This window comes from Thamnophis elegans, chromosome 10 (assembly GCF_009769535.1).
Source record: "Thamnophis elegans isolate rThaEle1 chromosome 10, rThaEle1.pri, whole genome shotgun sequence".
NCBI classification, from domain to species: Eukaryota; Metazoa; Chordata; class Lepidosauria; order Squamata; family Colubridae; genus Thamnophis; species Thamnophis elegans.
The window spans coordinates 424,489-442,384 of record NC_045550.1 but is presented as its reverse complement, the minus strand read 5'-3'; the positions used below and the strand labels follow the sequence as shown (position 1 = coordinate 442,384).

The 17,896-nt window shown below is 44.1% G+C and overlaps 1 protein-coding gene across 2 annotated transcripts in view; it reads left to right on the top strand.

Annotated features, from left to right (window-relative positions):
- Nucleotides 1–506: 506 nt before the first annotated feature.
- DPYSL4 (dihydropyrimidinase like 4) overlaps nucleotides 507–17,896 on the top strand; it is a 31,323-nt gene continuing 13,933 nt past the window's right edge. Inside the window, exons 1-6 of one of the 2 annotated variants that reach the window (XM_032225461.1) lie at nucleotides 507–866; nucleotides 8,335–8,423; nucleotides 9,140–9,324; nucleotides 11,614–11,778; nucleotides 13,932–13,993; nucleotides 14,100–14,180. In XM_032225461.1, coding sequence (XP_032081352.1) covers nucleotides 507–866; nucleotides 8,335–8,423; nucleotides 9,140–9,324; nucleotides 11,614–11,778; nucleotides 13,932–13,993; nucleotides 14,100–14,180 — 942 coding nt within the window. Of the gene's footprint in view, nucleotides 867–3,620; nucleotides 3,663–8,334; nucleotides 8,424–9,139; nucleotides 9,325–11,613; nucleotides 11,779–13,931; nucleotides 13,994–14,099; nucleotides 14,181–17,896 lie in introns of those variants that run through there. The other variant, XM_032225462.1, reaches the window with a different exon arrangement.

Sequence of the window (17,896 nt, the reverse complement as noted above, 5' to 3'; positions counted from 1 at the left end):
CACATCCTCGGCTAACATTCTTTTTAGGACAAAAGCAAATCCAATCTATTTTATCTCTGTTTAACAGTTGATCCAATAATAATAGTTTAATAGCTGTCACTACGTTTTAGTACCATTTTCTTTTCTCTGAGATCATCCCAGATCCAGCAGCAGCGAAGTGAAGTTGAATCAATCCCACCCAAGAGGAAAACCAGTATAACTGACAGCAATGGGAATTCTCCCGTAGGTGGGCTTCCGCCGAGATGTCCTTCTCATGAACTTCTCTGACGCGTCTCTTTCAGCACCATATATCTTGGACAGCTCCCTGCCAACCCCCGGCTCCAGCTAGAGACGGTTTTCCCCCTTTTTTTTTACTCCCAGGCTTAAGGAATCGCCCAAGTGATTCGTTGGGGAAAGTCAAGCCGGATCCCTGCTTTTCTGCGACCCCCCCCCTCCCTAAATCTCCAGCTTCAGTTCATTTCCCGGCACCAGCAGCCTCCGGAGGGTGGCCTGCTTCCCCCGCAGCCATGGCAGAGCGGAGAGAGCAGCAGCAGCAGCCGGAGAAGAAAGGGGAAGAAGTGCCCGATTACTTCGCGGCGCTGGGCGCCGGGAGCCCCAAGCCCAGGCAGAAATACGGGGGCATGTTTTGCAACGTGGAGGGCGCCTTTGAGAACAAAACCCTGAACTTCGCTTCTTTCAGTTGGGAGAAGAGGAAAGAGAGCCGGAAGCTCGACCGCGAAGGCTCCAGCCGGCAGCCCAGCGAATCGGAAGAGCAGACTGAAACCAGCCGCGGGAGTCCAAACGCTGCGCTCTCCCCAACTTCAGTGCCAGCGCCACGCCCGCCTTCACCTGGGATGGCGGAGCAGCTGCCCACCGGTGGCCACCAGGTAAGGGAGGGAAGAAGACGCGGGGAACGGCTGTCCCGGGAGGAAGGAAAAGTTTTGGATTCCCCATTAACTTTTATATGCCGCCCCCCCTCATCCCCCTCGACCCGGCCCCTTTTTCAGGGATGCATTTAATGGCAGAGGATTCGAAACATGTCCAGAAATGTTAAAAAAACAAAACGGCCCCATCGTTTAAACCGAGGTTGCATTTTGCAGGCAGGCAGGTGTGCGTTTGTCCGCGAAGTAGACGCCGCCCCGGGCTAGAAGGAAGGCAGGTCCTCCCCCTATTGAACAGCCACAATATATCAGCCCCATTTCTTATATCCGAGGGAGGCTTCGAACTAAAGCCGCATCTTTTCCTTACACTCTGCCGTCGCAGTGGGAGCAGCCTAAGAAAACAGGGCAGAAGCGGGGCGATGGTTGATTTAGCAGCCGGGGCGCGTGGCTTTACCCTCGCAACCCCCTCGCTCCTGCTGATGGGGCCTTGGGGGGGGGCTTTCCCCTACAGCCCCGCAGAAGGACCAGAAATCGGTCGCGTGTTAGTTTAGCAAGGCAAATCCCGAGGAGAGGAGCGAATTTCGACCCCTGAACCTCTCCGGAGCAGAATTTGCATTTAAATTAACGGGTAGGCTCCCGTCCCCTCCCCCACCCCTCTCCGCTCAGCCATCCAATCGCTGCGGCTTCTCTCTTTGGAAGTCAGTGGGCGCTGGCGGCTGATTGGTTGATGCCAGCGTGAATCCGAGGCTGCTCGGGGGTGGGCTAGGAAACCGTATCGCTACCGAGGGGTTTCTTTCTAGGGGAGAAGCGAATGGCTGCAGTGCAAGGTGGCGTTTAGAAAGTTGCGGTTGAGCCGTCGCATTTATTCCCACCAAAGCCGACAGGGAAGGAGTCCTTGGTGCTCCCCGAACCTGCTTTTTTGCAGACGTTTCATTACACAAACTCCACTAAGAAGCGCCGCCACTTACTGACAGCGGGTAGTTTTAAACGGGAAGAGAAGAGGCGCAATCCGCACCCGCCTTCGGCTTTAGCCTCGCCTTTAACTGGCCGCCTGAATTAGCCCGCTTTCTGGCTTTGTGCAAGTCCGTCCAAGCCTCAATTAACGAAGCGGGTTATGTTTCTCAAAGTCCCTAAACCCCCACCGGCACAAAAATTGCCCAGATTAACACGACCCAAGCGAAAATAGGCCACGCAAGGATGTTTTATCTGAAGCATTGACGAAGATAAGCTGTGATCAGACACAAAAATCCCCCCCCATTTAAAAAAAAATATTTGCTTTTCAACGGCTACTGGAACGCAAAGAAAACTTGGGCGAAGGTGGGAGGGGGCGGAGTAAGGGGAGCCAAGAAACCTTGCTGTCATTCCTGATTTATGGCTGTTAATAAAGGACGGGACGCAGGGCAGGGTGGAGAGGAGGAGGAGGAGAATAGTTTGGAGAATTTCCACTTGGGATTCCGAAAACAATGGGTTCAAAAAGCAACCACGATTCTGATCTGTAGAAATATAGATTCTGCGAGGTCGCCTACATTCATGATGGGATCAGGATTCACCCGATTAGAAATAGAAATAGGCCGCCTATCTGTGCGTGTGTCCGCTGACGTTTGGAGAAGATGACGTTTGCGGTCCGTCCGTGGAGGAGGAATTACAGCAAATGACTTTCCCCGCATATTCAGCGATGGATATTCCACCGGATCTGAAATGAAGGCATTCCCCTATAAATGGAAACCTTCCTTCTTGCTGGAATAGAGTCTCTTGGCTAAACCTGATCCCCAATCAGATCGATACTGGAATAGGATCTCGGGAACAAGTGAACAGAGGCCGGCCTGGCTTGACAACAAAGAACACGTGTCCGGGGGGGGGAGGACCTTCCCGGATCTTCGCGGGGGGTTGTTGCTGATGCTCAGGAAGGGAAAAGGGGGACTCGGCTAATAGATTGTCCCGGGCACTTCGCTCTCTTTTAAAGTATTGTCTTAAAAGGATCCATTCCTGGAGGGCGAACACTTCGGGAGAAATCAAGCGGAAGGTCGCTTTCCATAATCGCGCGGCTCCTTGCAGCTCGCTCTATTTTAAATTAGAAATAAATACTGTATTAAAAGATCCATTCCTGGGCAAACAAATGTCCCGAAAGAAAGCGGGGAGCGCTTCCCACAAAGGGGCGCAAGCAGCAGAATTCCCACCAAATCCAGGAGACGCGCCTTCCAAGGGGAAATCTGGCTGCAAGGACAAAGTCTGACATTCAGAGCTGAAATAGGGCGGCGGAGGAGGGGGGGGGGGAAAGCACCCCGTCCCAAAAGCGGGACCCTTCCATGTCCAACCGAGCCAGGGCGCCCCCGAGATCCCGGGGCCTCCTCGCCACCGACCCAGCACCTCCAGCGGCCTCGGCCACGTGTCCTTTGTTTTCAAGCGAGGGCGGCCCAGAACCTTTGTTGCCCAGGGAAGGGGCCGCATCTGCGGGCGGTCTGCCCAGAGGGAGGCCCCACAAGCCGAGCGGCCCGCCCGTCTAGAGAGGGGAGGGGGAGGCGCGGAGGCGGAAGGCTAATCAGGCAGCTGCTCGGAGGGGCTGCGGGGCGGCGGAGCAACTCGAGCCGCCGCGTCGCCGCTTCCCCTCCCCCTCCTCCCCTCGCCAGAACCATCCGCCCGGCGGGGAGGGAGCCGCGCGCGCAAACGCCCCCCGCCACGCGCCCATCGCCGCCGCCGCCGCCGCCGCTTCTCCTCTCGCCTCCGCTGCGCTCTTCCCGCACTGCAGGCCTCGAGGGGAAGATGTCCTCCTACCAGGGCAAGAAGAGCGTCCCTCGGATCACGGTGAGGGGAGGCGCCCCCGGGCGGCTTTCTTGGCCGCTTCCTCTGGGGCCAGGAGCTCCTGCCGGCCTTGGGCGCCGAGGCGGGCGGGCGGGGGGGGGGGGGCAGGCGCCGAGAGTCCGGCTTCCGCGAGACCCCGAGGGTGCGAGGTGGGGGGGGCTTAGGACGAGGCCTCGCTGCGGCGCCCCCGAGGCAGAGGTGGTGCGGCGCCGGCGGAGGGACGGGGCTTTCGTCGCCCAGAGCTGTGCGTGACTCGGGCCGGGGGAAGTGGAAGCGGCCGCGAGGGGAGAGCGAGGCTCCCGCCCGTTGGGAGGGGAGCCGATTGTCCGGCCACCTGCCTGGGCTCCCGCCTTTGGCTCTTTCGCGGCGAGCGCTGTAGGGAAACTCCTGGAAACGGGCCGGCCGAGCTGGCTGCAGAGAGGCTGGAGAGAGGCTGCTCGGCCGCCACCGGGCTTGGCTCTGGATGGGAACGGGAGGAGCGGTGGGGCCGATTCACCGGCGGAGTCCCTCGGGGCTGCAGGAGCGGTGAAAGACGAATGGAGGCCAACAGAGGCGTCCCAAGATCGTGTTGGAGGATCCAGTCTGGGTCGGTCACCGGGACCAGCGGGTTTCCCTCCCGAGATTCCGACTCGAACCCGCCGCAGCCGCTGGGCCAGCAGTGGGGGCGCCTGGGGCGTCCCCGGCTTCCCTTTGGGCCGGGATGTCCTCCCCCCCCCGTTCTTATTTCAGATCTGAATTTCATACTTTGCCCTTTTTCCTCGGAAGCGGCGCATCTCCCCGTGATTTCGTCGGGTTTCTGTTGCTTCCGCCCGTTCAGTTGGGGTCTCCCGCTTCATTTCAGGAGGTTTTGCCGCCCCAACTGCCTCGGAATCAGGAGCCTTTGTAAGACAATAAAAGGTTGTATCCCGCGGCTCCAGCAGGAGTCGGAAAGGTCGGAAGATAAACCCTCTGGTCCCGGGGACCCACCCGGATTGGATCCTGCCAGTAAGAGGTCTTCCGATGGTTGGGAAGGCAAAAGTCAAGGGAAGGCGCCTTCTTTGCAAAACAGTTTTCTCCGCTACGATTTTTTGTCGCTGTTTGTTATTGTTTGAACGGAGGGCTCCTTGGCCAGCCCTGCCGCATCTCTCTCTCACACACAAACACACACACACACACACTTTTAGAACCATTGCAGAATTGTGAAAGCTTTAAGCAAACCAGGAGATAAAGAAGAATTTTTAGGAAATGCGAATCAATGCCAGCTATAAGATGACATTTGGAACAGATAAAGGTTACAATGTGATGGTGTGATGATGCATCTCCTTTAAAAATCTTCACTGAACACCCATGGATAGAATTGGCTGTTGAGGCATCTTATCTAACCTGAGAATATGGAAGCAATAATGGAAGGGGGTGACAAAATACTTCCTATGGGGGGTGAGTTATGTTTTTCAAATGAAAGTAGCACACATCTGGAGTCTTAATTTCCTCGTTTGTTGGGTATAACTCCCCCTGTAATCCTGAACTTCAGAAGGGCTCAATGGTGTTTTTGGCTTCATTGGAGACTCTTCCTAATGGCTTACCTGTGTTCTGAGTTTTGCTGATCATAAGATAAAGGTTGAATCAGACTCCTTTTATTTGTCTAGATATCTATTTTCCAATATATTGTATTGGATCTCTATATAATGCAGGATGGTGTAATCCTGTGCATAATTGACTTGAGTGTAGGTTTGTGAAGATACACATTGAGTTGTTATAAACAAAAAGGACAAGGTGTAACATTAGGGTGTTGTGTCAGAAGGAATCAATGTTTTGGTGGCTATTATCAGTGATTCAATTTTAGTACATCCCATATTTCTTCTGTTGCCACGGTTTCTTCATCAGTGGGAGGAGCAAAAAATCACTTGCATCACTGTACATCTGCATACTTCTATTTATGGAACAAGTTACATAATGCTTATGGTCACTTCAATGTTAATAGTCTGCATACGTTGTTTTGTTTTCCTCAGACTGAAGTCCTGTTCCCACTTTAAGAGTGATTTTAATGAAACTTAGTGGTAGTTATTTCTGAGTCTGCATATAAAAGAGCCTGATATTAAAACTACTATTCGATATATTTTTAATGTTGTCCCTATATTTTGCTAAAAGTTTCTAATTTCTGGCCCACTGCTATTTTTTTAAAGATTGTGGGTAAGGATATGCCAGACTCACATACAGTAAATTACGATTGGATTAAATGAAAATGCAGAGATATTAATAAACCTCCTCCTGGAGTAACATGTAATCTACCAATCAGGGTTTATGGGATTCTGAATGGAAAAGAATGAATCCATGGCAATGTTAAAATAGTTATTCCCAAAACTTCTTGGCATATTCATTTGGAAGTTTGGTCAGGGATAATTGGCTCCAAACCCCTCTTCCCCATTAAATTCATTGGCCTAATCTTTCCTGGGTGAACATAGCCATTATTTTTGGATCCTGGCCAATATGTTTGATTGTATTCTAATGCCACTTAAGGTTTATAGAGTTGAGATTTAAGTATGCATTATCATAATTCATTTATGCATTATCAATTTATTCTTGGCTGGTGAACCATTCTTCTTCTAATGGCCCTATAACTTATCAACTCTTAAAATGCTTTAATGGAAGAAAGAGGTGGTACTTTCTGCATGCCCTCCCCATTGCAGTCCCCCATCTAATGTTAAATAACTTGGCTAAGTCTCTCTGCATTGACTCTTTTCTTTGATAATATTCCGCTGTTCCTCTTGAATGAAAAATATTGCTTTAAGGGGGTATAAGAGGTTTTACACGAGTAAGCATTTGACCAAAGGGTCTCCTGATCCCAACTGACGGAGGGGTTCTTTAAAAACGTTTCTTTGTTTAGCATTGTATGGGCCAGAGCAGACCAGCTCTGGAATCTGAGTTGAAAAGAAGCTAAACAAATACAGGTGGCTCGGGGTTATCTGGTTTTTCCATGGTTATAATTGAAGCAGAATAGTTGAACAAACTTCCTTTTAGTTTTTATATTTTTATTACATCTCGTGTTGCATTACTGGTTGTGCAAGGCCGCATGTGGCCCATGGACCCACAGGTTCGACAGACCGGTTTTAGACCACATCTTTTATGATTACGGGTAGTCCTCAACTTACAACAGACCGATTGAAGTGACAGTGGCACTGAAAAAAGTGACTTATGACAATTTTTGACTATTGCATGTGATTTATATTCAGATGCTTGAAAGCTGACTCACATTTATGACGGTTGCAGTGTTCTTGGGTCATGTGATACTTTTGCAACCTTCTGACAAGCAAAGTCAATGGAGAAACCAGCTTCACTTAAAAACCAGATTACTAATTTAACAACCGCAGTGATTCACTTAACAAACGTGGCAAGAAAAGTTGTAAAATGGGGCAAAACTCACTTAACAAATTTTTCACTCAGCATATACATTTTGGGCTCAATTGTGGTCACAGGTTGAGGACTACCTGTATGTTAGAGGCAAAGGAGGCTTTAGATTATTAATACCTTGAAAAATGCAAGTACAGATTATTTACTTTCAACGCCTACATTTTTGGGTGAGTCTGCATTTAGGGACCTAAGCACCATATGGCCATGAGACTGAATATGATGACTAACCTTATATCCATCATCTCAGTTTAATAAAGAAGCCAGTTTTGATTAATTCAGTGTCCAATTAATTCAGTGTCAACTCTTCGTGATCATAGGAGTTTTTTAAAGACAAAGGCAAACACTCATGTATTTTTAGAAGTATCTACAATAAAGTTTCAGTCACAAGACAATTTTAGCCATACATTTCTGCTTGTGATAAAACTGGAGTTGTGTTAAAATAAAAATGATTTTCTTTTTTGTATTGCTTTCTCCCTTGCTTAATGGTTATTATTGATTCGTTTTACATAACAACATTCAATTTCTTTGATGGAAACGATGTTCCTTTTGAGATTAGGACTGCCTGTGTCTATCTGTTTATCAATTGGTATCTTGCTTGGTAAGTGAAGGTTACAGAAGATTCACAAATTGTCAGCCGTCTCCTATCCCAAGTGTCACTACTGAAAAGATCATGGAATTTCCCATGTGCTCATTGAAACGGAGGACACAGAAAGTATGGTATTTTTAACATGTATATTCATCTACGAAAGAATATCAGATGAAAGGAAACAAATTGACTAGTACACACACACACACACCCCTTTTGGCCCCTTGTTTATAGCTATGCCACAGCCTGCATTGGTCCGTACCTCATTGTGTTGGAGGCGGCATTTGAAGTGGTAGGGAGGCCTGGAGAGAGGAGAAACAAAGGCTTTTTATGAGAATACAATCAACCCTCCTTATTTCCAAGGCTAAAAAATATAGAAAACCTTTCCATTTTTATTGAGAGCTGCCTGTCCTTCTTCATACGCTATAATAGAAATGTTGGCCACCTTAATGGTACAATCCTTAACATTCATAAATGAACATTTTTCAAATTATAACTGGCAAAATCGCAATGACAAGGATGCACGAACTGTTTTTGTTACGCATGTTTTATTTAAATAAAATGCATGTTTCAGAATTTGAAAAATGTGTTTGTGTTGCAATCTCTGCTCTACATGCATTGGGTTTCTGATTACATACCTATTGTGGCCTTTGAATGAAACATCTGACGTTACCTTGGAAATGTTTTGTTTACTTAAATTAGACTGACCGCTTGCTCATCAAAGGAGGGAAGATTGTCAATGACGATCAATCATTTTATGCAGATATCTTTGTGGAAGATGGTTTGATTAAGTAAGTTGGTTATTTGATTATATATATTTGCTTCAAAAACTTGTATAATACACAACATGATTTTAGTCTGTGTTGATATTTTAAATATTTTTATTCTGTATTTTTATATGCAGAATTATAACAGCCTTCCCCAGCAGGAATCTTAAGAATTAATAGTTCAGATACGTTTGTAAGTCCCTAGATTGGAGAAAGCTAGTAGATATTTGCATATAGTTTTATTTTAAGGTGCTTTATTTTGAATAAATTAGTTTAGATTACACGTCATTGAACGTGAAACAGCATGTTTACATTTTATCTGTATAGAGTGAATTGATGTGATGTTCCACTGAAACCCCAAATTCCCCAATATTTTCTACCATACCTATATGGAAAGTAAAGTTTAGAAAAGCAGCATATTCACCTCAAAAGAAATATATCTATAACTTTGACAGAAATGTTACTCCAAGGTGGCACTTTTTCTCTTTATTTATGTAGAGCTGAATAATTGTGAGTGTGAGACATTTCTATGTTTAAAGTGTCTCTTAGTCATAAAAAAGGTAACTTAAAACAACTCTGTGAACAATCAGAAATATAATTTACTGAATTAAACCTCCAGTTTTCGTTGCATTTAGAAGAACCAAGTCATCATTAGCATGTTCCATCAATTTCAGGGTGTTTCAGTTATGCTGAATATCTTTAAAGTCTTATTTCCCTATAATTTTTAATGTCATTTTCAGGCAAATTGGAGAAAATCTGATCGTTCCCGGAGGAGTGAAAACAATTGATGCTTATGGCCAGTTAGTTATGCCAGGTGGGATAGACGTCCACACTAGATTACAGATGTCTTTGATGGGAATGACTTCTGCCGATGACTTTTACCAAGGCACAAAGGCAGCTCTGGCAGGAGGAACCACCATGATACGTATGTAGTCACTTTGTCATGTACTTGTCCTGCTCTAGAGGGAACAATCGCATGGTAGCAAATGTGTAGCTGGTTTAGTGATGGATTTGTGTCTCTTAACAACCAACAAGACAGCTACAGTGCTTGACTGAGCAGTCATATGAAACTTGCATGAGAAATGTAGACTAGAATAGAATTCTTTATTGGCCAACTGTGATTAGACACAGAAGGAATTTGTCTTTGGTGCAGATGCTCTCAGTGCACATAAAAGAAAAGACACATTCATCATGAATCATAAGGTACAACACTTAATGATATTCATGGGGTACAAGAAAGCAATCGAATGGTACTAGGAAACAATCTGTATAAATCGTAAGGATTCAAGCAACAAGGTTACAGTCATACGGTGATAGGTAGGAGGAGATGGGGGATGGGAGCAGTGAAAAAAGGTGAGGTAGAGTGGCTCAGAGTTGGGCAGCACACACGTTTAATGAGTGATTGTCGTTGTGTCAGTGAGGGTGCAAAATTATTGGTGTTGGTGAGTTGAAGCCGAAGGTTCACAGAGTCTAGTCCAGAGTTGTAGTCATAGCAAATAAAAGGCAGTTTTAGAAAGGAAGAAGCCCAACAACATGCAGATCTGGAAATAAAAGAGTAGAGAATGACGTTAAACAAAAGTTGTCAATCAAGAGTTCAGACATCACAGGTTGGTTCAAGTCATCTGAGAAGAAAGCAAGGAATGCAAGCAATGCTGGTGTTGGGAGGTTCCTTTTGGTGTGATGCTTATTCCTAAGTAGCCCCCAGCAGCATTGAGGTGGGGAGGAGGAGACTTTCTGTTCCTGAGTAGCAGATCAGTTTTCATGCTACCCTTCAAAGCTACCCTGTGTGTCCTGTGACTGGGCATCCTGCCAAGTTCTGCACCTGTGCTCACCTGTTCCTTCTCATTGTCTCCTTGGTCAGCCCTAGCAAGGCTGGCCATTCATTTATCCAGAACAGGCCATAATAGAATTGTTTAGAACCCATTGTTAAAATAAATAAATAAAGGAAACTTGGAAGCCCAAGAGCTGTTTCTTCTTCATTTCAAATGAGGGCGTCCCAACTTATCAGCATGTTTCAAGTTATTCATATATTTGAAGTGAAGGAGTCACGTGATCTGAATTAAAACCACGATAGAGGGATCTGGTAACCTTCCCAAGGCAATCACTCACATAAAGGTTTTGCCCATACAACAAAGCAGCTACTAAAGAATCATGAAACACATGTATTTATATTGCCCATTTTATGCTGTTTTTGTTCAGAATTGATAAACCCACTTTTAAATAAATTTCCCAGTCATTCTGGCTGGCTTTATTTATACTTTTAACTTGCAAATAACAGTGACTTTGATATTCTAATTATAACTTAATTTTGTTATATGCAGAATGCACAGTCATATGATGTGCTCAGTTAACTTTATGATTTGCACTTGTCCATATGTCTGTAAACTCTTTTACACTAGCAAGTTTTGTATGTTCTGGTTTTTGACGCCAGTAAAAGATTTTCTTTGTCTTCTAAGTTGAGCAAATTCAGATAAAGTTCAACTCTAATAATAAAGAACTATAATTCCCTTATACTGCACGTGGACGCATTTATATCACCACGTACCTATAGAGTACCTATACAGGTAGTCCTCAACTTAGGACTACAATTGAGCCCAACATTTCTGTTGTTAAGTGAAAATTTATTAAGTCAGTTTTGCCCCATTTTACAACTTTTCTTGCCACCGTTAAGTGAATCACTGGTGGCTTCCCCGTGGACTTTGCTTGTCAGGTCACACAAGATGATCACCTGATCCTGGGACACTAAAAAGTGTCATAAACATGAATCAGTTCCCAAGCAAGTGTAATTTTGGTCACATGAACATGGGGATGCTGCAATGATCATAGATGAAAAACAGTCAAAAGTCACTTTTCAATCCAATTGTAACTTTGAACTGTCGCTAAATAAACTGTTGTTAGTTGAGGACTTACCTGCAGAGAACAATGTTTCTATTTGTTCATTTAAAAAAAAAAACCTTTCAATAATTCCGCACAGCAGAATTAAATGCTCATGTTCTCATGTCATTGTAATTCTTCAATGTTTCTGCAGTTTTGTTTTTCTAAAACTTACGGAAGAATTCTGATACCCACATATAATCAATGCATTTAGATTATTCTGAATATATTTATATGTATTTCAAAGTTTCGTTGTGCTTTATTCTTTGAAGTGAAAAGCATTCATCAGATTCTGGGCAATTCAATCCTTACTTTTAAATAAATGTTTTTGTTTCTCAAGTTGATCACGTCTTCCCTGAATCTGGAACAAACCTACTGACTGCCTACGACCAGTGGAAGGAAAACGCAGATAGCAAAGCCTGCTGTGACTATTCTCTGCATGTTGACATCACACGTTGGCATGAGAGCATAAAAGAAGAACTGGAAGCTCTTGTGAAAGACAAAGGTGAGAAAGATCTGGACAATTCAAGAGAGCAGGAACTGTGGCTCTTGTAGATTTCTACCTGCAAAAAGTATCTCAAGCAAAATAGACAGAGGGATATGCTCCCCGTGATGTGTGGTAGTGGGAGTCGTCCTCTGAAGCCGCATCTGAAGAACATCAGATTGAGGAAGACTCTCCAGACAAGTGGTGCTTCTCTCCATCAGTAGCTTCCCATGTGTGGGATTTGATTCTGGTTGTACCATAAATACAGGATTATAAGTATCTCCCAAATGTTATTCTGTTATGGTGTAATTCTACATTTATGTTCCTAAATCCATTGGAACCTATTTCCAAGTAAGTTGTAAGGGATTGCAGCTTTAGAGAATTATACTTCCATTGAGTAGATATAGTCCTCACTTCCCCTAAGTTCTAACGCCCTGCTGACTGGGAAATGCCAAGACAGAGACAGAAAGCAGCAGGATCCGTATGTGTCTGATGCATATTTATTTTGTCAATGTTCATGGAGGGAAAGGAAGCTGCCTGTCATGTCTTTTCTTTTTGGACTTCAGGCCTGCCACACTTTCTATTGTGGGGAAACTGGGAGGGGGGATTATGTGGAGTTGGGTAAAATGTAGCCATAACAACATTCTTCTTAGAAAGTCAAGGTCGACTTTGTCTCTGCACCTTGCCGGATCGGGATGGGAGGAATCTGTCTTCGTGGCAGTGGAAGATTGGACCATGTGATGGACTTGTGGGTGTTGGGGAAGGGTCTTAACTTTAAACTGGGTGGGAAAACCGGGAAGCTTTCAGATTCGGATTTTCCCAGATGTGCCAACATGACTCTTTTAATAAATTGGTGTTTTGAGTAATCTCTTGCCTTGGACTCTGATTTTATTTCAGATGCAATTTGGAACCCTGACACTTCCGATCCAAAACCTCACACATTTCATTCACTGCCCCCTCCTCTACCCTTGTTTTGAGGCCCCTGCAAGTTTGGGAATTCCTGATCTCAGAAGAAGTGGGTGGCTTGCAGGGATGAAATGCTACCGGTTCACGACGATTTCCCCGAAACGGTAGTAAACAGGCTTTTAAAAAGTAAAAAAAAAAAAGTTCCGATGATCGCATGCCACATCATGATAGTCACACAGCTGATTGTCGGAACTTTTTTAAAAACTTTTTAAAGCATTCTTTTAATTACTGGTTCACCTGAACTGGTAGTTAAAATGCTTTTTAAAAGTTTTTTTTTAAAGTTCCAATGATCAGCTGTGTGACAATCAGCTGTGCTGTGTGATTTATATTCGATAGAAAGCAGGAAATCCTGCTTTCTAGTGAATCTAAATCACACGGCACAGCTGTTTCCCCCTGAGGCTGTTCTACTAACCTTTGTAGACTCAGAAAAGGCTTCTTAGCACCTGCGGTGCGCTTCTGCGCAAAGCGAACCGGTAGCGGACTTGAGAGCATTTCACCCTTGGTAGCTTGTATCCGATTTTCCCCCGTAAGGTTGAAGAAAGGAATATGATGTATTTTGGGATGTCCTAAACTCTTATCAGAGTACCACCAGATTGTAACTTGAATGCTTGTTTATTATAACATTTGGCCAATAATATTTTTTTTTTAAAAAAAATAAGCCGTTTTTCTGAGTAAAGCTTCTTCAGAAAACATGACGATGCGTGAGTGGTTATGTTGCTGCTGGAATGCTGAAGGCCAGTTCTGAAGTTGGGTGAAGAAAATCTGCTTTGGTTGATTTGGTTATGGAATTCAGAGGTCGACTTTGGCTCTCATTTAACCCAGATTATCTAAACTAACAGATTTTCTTAGAAACTCTTCTGGTGAGCATCTTCCAGGGAAACCCTAAATATTCTGTTTTCCCTGTTACAGTTGGTGGAATGATTGCTGCAAGAAAGCTGAAATTATTTGCACGCATATAAATATCATTCTATTATATAAATACAAATTCTATTGTAGCAGCACCAATAATAACTAAATTGCCAGTGTGGATTTACTTCTAAGTAAACAATTTCATGATTAGAAACATAACCACGAGCATTGATTATGTTTCATTGTTAAATAAAGTCTTATGTTTTTATCATCTGAATATAGATAGCCAAGCTTTGTAACCTAAAAACTGTTGTTTTTATTTCAGTTGCAATCAATAATTCACTTTTCTTTTTCTTAAGGTGTGAACTCTTTCCTTGTTTTCATGTCCTACAAAGACAAACTGCAATGCACTGATGCTCAGGTAATTAAAGATAATGGAAGCACACCAGTTTTAATGACATTGTAGTACAGAAATGTAAACTATTACATTTTAAGACTTGTTTTCCCCCCTCTCTCTTTCCTGGCAGATGTATGAAATATTCAGCCTTATTCGTGAAATGGGTGCCATTGCCCAAGTTCATGCAGAAAATGGAGACATCATTGATGAGGTAGGAAAAATGTTCACCCTGGTATAGACATTTTTAGTTTAAAAAGGAAACAAGATGCATTTCCGTTTCTTAATTCTACTGTTTCCTGCAGTTGGCAAGACCTGACTAGTATTAAGTTTTTAATTGAAAGCTTCCCACATGTTCAACTGAATGCCTAAAGAAGTCTGTTGCTTTAGATATTATTTGTCTGATAAATACACACATTACCAAGGTCAGTGCTCATTAGCATATATTAGGTCGGTAATTATTTAAATTAGCCGTGTTACATTTTGGGATGTGATAGGGAGTTGCATATTAATGTTGCAGATGATATCATTTATACTGCTTATTTTGCTTACTGTCATGAAATAGAAAAAGTCTACCTGGAATAGTGGCAATACAGTGAAGGAAAAGAATACTAGATTATACTGATTAAAGGATCTAAGTATAATTCTCCCCAATTAAAGAAAACCAAAGTTCCACGTACCGTATTTTTCAGAGTATAAGAGCACTGGAGTATAAGTTGCACCAAGATTTTGAAGAGGCAAATAAAAAAATAGTTTTTACACTCTGCAGACCTCCCCAAAACAGCCCATTTTTCATGAAAACGCCCCTGGTTTTTGTCAAAAAAAAGGGCCTGCATAGCCTTTAGGAGGCTTCCAGAGTGCTCCTGGGGGCTGGGGAGGGGAAAAAATGAGCAAAAAGCAGGCAGTTTTTTGCTCACTTTTGGCTTAAGGAATTGACAACTAGCTTGCATTTATGCCCTATGGCCACATGATCACCATCTGTGACCATCTTGCTGAATTCCAACAAAAAGCACATTGGGGAAACTGGCTTTGATTCACAGGTCTATTGTCTACTTAATGACTGGGTGAGTCATTTAACAACCACTGTAAGAATTGTTGTAAAGTCAGGTCTGACTCCAATTATGACTACAATGACTTCCAGTCCCATTTAATGGTCATAGGTTAATGATTACCTGTATATACTTGCATGGAATGAATTGTTGAGCTTATCGTTAAATCTGGACCATATAGCAACCTAATATGTCACATTCCCATTTATAGAGGCCAAAGTCTTTTCCAAAATAGGTAAGAAACAAATGCCCTGGGTGTCCATTCCTGAAAATCAGAAGAGTAACTTTACCTACATTCTTGTAGGTAACTACAAGAATGCCAGCAAATATTATGGCACTTATGGAAACTTCATAAGAAAACTAGGATCCATGACAGTTTCTGGCTTTCCTCTTTTACATGTTCTTTGTTCTCATTCCCTTATCCTGAGCCTGACCACTCCTATATGCTCGTGGCAGACAAAAGCACAGACGTTTCATCACTGGAATCCCCTCAACAGCTTTATGGCAGCTGATAGGTTGGTTCAGAGCTAAAGTTATAGCAGGGGCTCCCCTTCTCATCAGTAGTAGGGAGAAGATAATGGCCTTAAGGTATCGCTGACATACTTCTGTGGCAAGCCTTGATCCCAGTTCTTTGCTGATTGACTACAAGTATTGGCAGAGCTTTTGCTTATATCAACTATTCTCTGGATACACATTTTGCCCCACCTTCTGATTGATTGTCATTCCTGCATTTTTATATGTGCCTTGAGTCTGTTTTCATGTCATTTGAAAATTAGCCTGAAGCGGCCTCCCTCTGCTATACTTCCCCCCCTTGCATTATAAAAAGGAAAGGAAGGGAATAAAATCCAATCCATAGACTTATAATTTGATTCTCAGTTTTTACAATGCTGTGCTACTTTTGAGGCTAGTTCCCCCAAATAATCACCCAAGATCTGCAACTTGGCATCCGCCCATCTATTGCCTTTAGACAATGCCATTTTCCTAAGAAAACAAAGTCAGTATCTTGGACCCCAGAGGGCTGGGGAATTTCTTAGACCAGTGTTGTTGTTTCTTACCTGGGCAACCTGAAGATGGTGTGGACTTCAGCTCCCAGAATGATGGAATTTGTACTCCGCACATGCCCAAGATGCCAAGGTTGAGAAACACTGCATTAGATTGAAGATGAGAGATGAACTAGATCAGGGGTATCAAACTCAATTTCATTGAGGGCAACATCAGTGTTGTGTTTCACCCCAGTGGGTGGGGAGTCCAGCTCCACATCACCCAAGGTTCCATTTTTGGCCATGACTCTCTCCTGAAGCCGTCTGCCAGTGAAAATGGAGCCTGGAGCCTGGGAAGGAAGCACGCAGCCTTCCCGAAATCCATTTTCACTGGCAGAGGCACCGTGGGCCGGTCCTCCACTGTTTCCAGAGTGGCCCTGTGGGCCGAATCTGGCCAACAACCTTGAGTTTGACACCCCTGGACTAGATGGTCTTCAAAAATATGGCCAAACCTTACATGCTAATAGTCCCATCTATTCTTTAAGGCATGACATCATCCCACATGGGTGAGTGTCCAATGAAGCCCATTTTTTTCCTCTAGGGCTATTTACAGTTTGACAGTGATTTGGATGGAGGTTTCAGGCCTCACCAAGCACCACATGTCTCTGCTATTCATTAAGCCCACTCTACAGTTTAAGAATCACTGGAGGGGAGCCTTAAAGCAGCCGTGTTTCTTACCGAGCTTGTACAGAAGCAGGAAAAATGGTAGGCTGTTTTAATGGATGACAGAAGTGTCGCCCTTGTGCCAGGTCCAAAGGATTTCTTCTGAATCATTTGTGACATGTTCGCATCCCTCCTCTTCAGCTGCTTCCTGAATTTCAGGGTTGGGTAAGCTAAAAATAAGGAGTTCAAAAGCTGCACCCATCCCCCTTCGTTCTAGATGGAGATAACCAACTTTAAACCTTAAGAGATTCATAATTGATGGGGAAATTTCAGCTGATATCTCTCTCCCAATTCTTCACCATAATATGATTTGGTGCTTAATAGCAGGACACTTTGCAGGTCAAACCTTCTATATGGCAGAATTGTAAGAGTGCAGTTTTTGACTAATATTAGTATCCGTAAGGGTTTTCATAAATGAGATAAATGAAATCAATATTAAACAAAGATGTTTAAAAAATCAGAAAGTGACTTATAATTAATCAACTTGGAGTAAATGTTGAATTATTATTTTAAAAGGAGCTGTCCAAATCATCTCTTTTCCAAAAGGAAACCAACTCGTAAGGGAGTGTTTTTTAAACTTGGCCTGTTTAAGATGGATAGATTTTAACTTCCAGAATTCCCCAGCCGCTAAAGTCTCAGATAAACACAGATGTATCCATTTCCTTTAAAAGCCGTCATGAAGATTTCTCAAAAGTATCTTGTTTGCATATATTGTAAAATAGAATGTATTTAGATTTAGTAGATCAGTCATAGAGTTACCCCAGGGCTGTGATGGGGAACCTATGGCATGTGTGCCACATTGCCCCAGCTCAGTTCTGTTGCGCATGCACGTACGCCTCCCACCAGCCAGCTGATTTTCAGGTCTCTGCCGTGCATGTGTGGGAGATGCACGTGCATGCTCAGGGGTCATGTGCACATGGGTGGGGTGCACTGAGGGGTGTGTGCATGTTGAGGCTGGGAGGAACATGAGCTGGGGCGGGACAGGCTCTCGCACAACCTTCCTTTCCAGCTGGGTAGAGCACCACGGGCTTAGTGCCTTTGGGATATTTCTGGGTCGATGAGTGGCATTTTGCCCGGCTGGAAAGGTGGGTTCCCGGGCAGCTGCTCGTGAGAGCAGCCGCCTGGCAACCTCCCACTCCAGCTGGGCAAAGCACCACTCACCAACCTAGCGTATCCCG